General features: G+C 39.1%; 1 protein-coding gene across 1 annotated transcript in view; it reads right to left on the reverse strand.

Annotated features, from left to right (window-relative positions):
- The window catches only part of LOC126382755 (macrophage mannose receptor 1-like), a 36,313-nt gene that overhangs the window by 28,983 nt on the left and 2,990 nt on the right, over positions 1-4,340 (reverse strand). The window contains 5 exon segments of the mRNA XM_050032810.1: positions 1,033-1,187; positions 1,844-2,023; positions 2,135-2,272; positions 3,089-3,199; positions 3,493-3,648. Of these exon segments, the coding sequence (XP_049888767.1) occupies positions 1,033-1,187; positions 1,844-2,023; positions 2,135-2,272; positions 3,089-3,199; positions 3,493-3,648 (740 nt within the window).

Genomic DNA, 4,340 nt, shown 5'->3' on the forward strand with positions numbered 1-4,340 from the left:
CCCTCCATTATTGACCCCATCAAACAAAATGGGGGCGCTAGAGAGCTAATTTCTTATCTAGGCCTAACCGCCATATCGATTTTTACTAAACTTGGTAGATATGTAGAACAGGACGCCTCAAGGTGACTGGAGAAATTTAACTCTAATTGGCAACTGGGTGGCGCTATAACAACAGAAAAATGCTCAAAAATGGCTAAAATGCGACCGATCGCTGTGGCCCCCCCTGTGGCCCAATGTTTTTACCTCAACTACTAATGTACAGTTTTAGCCCACTAACTATCCCACTATTGGCAATGGTACTACTGTACTTTCAATAAAGCAATCGTACTATCAAATTCACAAAAACTCTGAATACATTGCTCTTCTTAATGGGTTCATTTGACTATTTAATCTGCAATTTCCTATGACCTGTATCCCAAACACACACCATGTGAAACTGTGCGTGGGCAACTGTGCACTCAATGGGTATTGACTAGTAGATAGATTATTTTACACACGTCTCTCACACACACGCAAGCACGCACGCACGCACGCACGCATGCACGCACACACAGTCTCTTTCCCCCTCTTTACTTAAAAAATCCCTCCTCCTTATCAGAATCTGAATCCGATACTACCAGTGATATTTCTCGTGACCCCTCCTCCCCTCCATGAAATCGGACTGCCTAAATTGGATGCTGTCCTTGTGTTACATTGGGATGGCAGGGGCAGTATGTAGTTGATGCATTAATGCAGAACCATAATCGAGCTCTGCCGGTAAACGTTTAGTGTATGCTGTCAGCAACATATGCTAAGGTTAGCACAACAAGTGGACTTGTGTTGCTCCAGCGTTGTGAATAATGTGAATCAAAAACATCAAAAGGTTTGATCAGGTGTTCAAACCTGGCTGTTCTGTAAGGGGTTAACATTTCTTTTATATAGTCTGGATGGCCTTGTAGTTCACTGGTAAGATTTTAAAATGCATTCAAAACACAACAGGCAACCAGTGGAGTGATGCTAGAATTAATCTCCATTCCCACACACGCTCCTTACCTCTCCCCTGATGAGAACACAGTCCTTCAAATCAGTGGAGACAGCAGGTTTTCCAAATTCCCAGCTAGTGAAGCTGACAGTAGAGTGGTCACTCCAGTCAAACAGTCCCTCTGTCTTTCTGTCATTCAGTCCAATCCAAACCTCATCAGTGGATGCTGCAGACACAGACAAAGAAACGTATACTTAAAGTGAATTATTCACGATTAACCTAATACTAATAAATAGGAGCCATCTGCATATGATGTTCATGTGTTTTTCGTATGTCCTTCTTGACTGGTTCATTCATTCTTACCAATCACTGAATCATACTTCAGCTGTCTGGCGAGCAACTTGCTAGTATTATTCTATTTCATCAACAAAGGAAAATCTATCCAGGGTTTTCTATAGTGTATTACAGCAGAGACAGACCACCTTGCCAGAATTAAAGCCCATCTCCACTAACATCACTGTAAAGAAGTAATTCCACATATGTAATAATAATCTTCAGAGAGAAAGTGCAAGGGTGTTGTTGTGTTGTTGTCACCAGGCACACACCAGGCATTTAGTGGGTAGGGTATTTATTTAGACCATCATAGTAACTGAAATGATCATGAAAAAGAGGTGTCAAGATCAGCTTCAGCTCAGCACATGACAATGAATCATTGTAATGACTGTAAATTCCTTTTAAGGATATTAATCAGTGCAGCACATCACAATGCCTGGAAATGAAAGCCGAGAGAAAGGAAGGCCTCAGGGATTTAAGGGGTGTTTTTTGTTGTAAGGATTTGTTCCTTAAAGATAAACGTGTGTGTTTTTATTTTTTCTCACATACTGTATCCAAGTTGAGAGATCACAAAGCTTTGGTCCTCCACATTGTGGATGCTGACTAGGTCCCCTCCGTCATTAAGACACTCTCTCTGAGCATCAGACCAAGATTGCTGAGTACGATTGAGGTAGAAGCAGTGGCCACTGTAGGGAATCCAAGGTCTTGAACAAAATCCTGTCTCAACATCTGATTTGGAAAACAAACAAACAACGAAATTAAAGGACTGAATTAAAGATAGACAGTGTATTGTTACAGTTCTGAGGGAACGAGTAGAGCATAATAGATCTTTTTCTTTACCTTGTGGAGGCATCACCTTGGTGGCTTCACTGTAGCAGATATACCCGAGTTTCTTGCTGCAAAGTGAACTTTGCCAGGAGTACTGTACATCAGCATCAACAATAGCACAGTTTTGTCCCGTAGTAGGAAGTGGATGTCCTAAAACAAAATAATGGTTTGTCATGTTATCATATCAGTCCACTCGATTTTATAGTCTTACTAACAGCCCCCTGCAAAACTACAGATTATGGTTATGTGTCAGTTTTTGCATATATATCCAACAAATAAGATATAATATGTACATTTGTGAGGTGTAGAGGTACTGGAAGACAGCCCACATTTTTTTAGCCTTATATGTAACAGACAATTATGAGAGTGGTATCAATCTTTTTATTTTACTCTTGCCAAGAAAGCAAAGAGTCATTTGGCTCATGTTCACTTACTAGCTTTCACACTATTGTTACTAAGGTCAAGAACAGATTGTATGCGCAAATCAATTAAAATTTCCGTCAAATGACCTCAAGGTCACCCCACTATAAATTGAGCATGACTCCAAGCTTACCTGAGAATTGTGATACAGCAGAATAGAAATAAGACAAAACATGGCATATCAATCCATGAATTAAGTTTGCAAAGTTCATAACCACCTTATCTTTAAATGACAAAAAAACAAAGGCTAGAACAAGAAAACAAACAAACATAAACCTCAGCTGTTTGTAGAATACACTTGACAGCTACAGCAAATAAAACATACATATTTGACTGGGACAGATTTGAGCCCAAGGGGAAGAAAATATTGTTTTTTCTGTCTGTCTGTCTTTCTCTCTCTCTCTTCCTCATAGTAAATTTAGTTTGTTTAGTATTCAGGGGTCTTCACCACACTGGATTATATTCTGTTTAAATCATATATGTGTCTTTGCAGTTCATTTTAATATGTTATTATTTTATTATTATTAAAGTAAAGGACAAACACACCCGAGTCCCATTTCAGATAGCGGTAAGGCTTCCCATTAGACCATTTCCAGCTATGTTCTGTATCCATGATCAGCCCAGTCCAAAGCTTACTGCCCCCCTGACCTAGGAGGGCTGTTGGGACATGGAAAACAACAGTGACAAAATTGTAAGCCTTTCCGTATGCCAAAAGTTGTAGATAAGAGTCAAAGGTCCTAAATATTTTGACAACACAACAGCATCCATGCAAACATACAGATATATCAATGCAAGCAATGCATTTAAAAACATATTAAATCACCATTTCAATTACGGGTGCTGTTATATATCACATCCATTAATGGAAAAACAAATAGCACGTAATTATTGTATTTGCCTAAATACCAGTCCCTTTATCAATACATTCAGTATAGTTAGTGTCACCTTACCTGTGATGTAAGCCTGCTCGTGAGGATTGGTGATACTGAGCAGGGAGGCACCCTGCTGTTTGCAGCTGGCGTCAGCCTGGGGCCAAGTCAGAGCTGCTTGTGTGTTGAGCTGGTAATACGCTCCTGTTGTTGGGTGTTTAGTCCAGCCATCTTTTGCTAATAATGCATATACAAAACATGGATATGTTATGTTTGCTATGAAGTATAAAATTGTCTCTGCAACATTAAGTTGTATATTTTTATCTTCATTATATGCTAGGGGTTGACTTGGTAGGACCTAAATCGAATTACGTGTTTTCAAATTTAATTGCACTCACTGACAGTGTAACCACTTTCCTGCTAGATTTGGCGAGTTTTAAGACCCTCAAGGGGTCTTAGCCATAATTTAACCATTTGGTGCCTGCCTGCTTTTGTGTCAAAGCCTCTACAGAAGTGTTCAGTTGAGTGGGGAGAGGGAGAATGTGTCAGTATTCAGGAAAGGCAGGGGAACTTGACGTCATGGTAGCAATAAACCATGAATGTAACAGTAAATGTTCATTTTGAGCTGTAGTTTGTCAGACCTGGCGGTGGCGCATCGAGAAATTATCATATGTTTTGCATCATCTGATTGGCTCTTCTTATCTTTTTTTTGTAGAGACCACGGATCAATCTATTTAGAATGAATATTGGTCAGTTATAGGTGACTGATCAATTGGAGTAACCTTAGCTACATGGTAAATGGATCTGCACCTGCATGTATGTATGTACAGATATATATATATATATATGTATATATGTATATATGTATGTATGTATGTATATATATATATATATATATATATATATGTGTGTGTGTGTATATATATATA

Source organism: Epinephelus moara, chromosome 21 (assembly GCF_006386435.1).
Source record: "Epinephelus moara isolate mb chromosome 21, YSFRI_EMoa_1.0, whole genome shotgun sequence".
NCBI lineage: Eukaryota > Metazoa > Chordata > Actinopteri > Perciformes > Serranidae > Epinephelus > Epinephelus moara.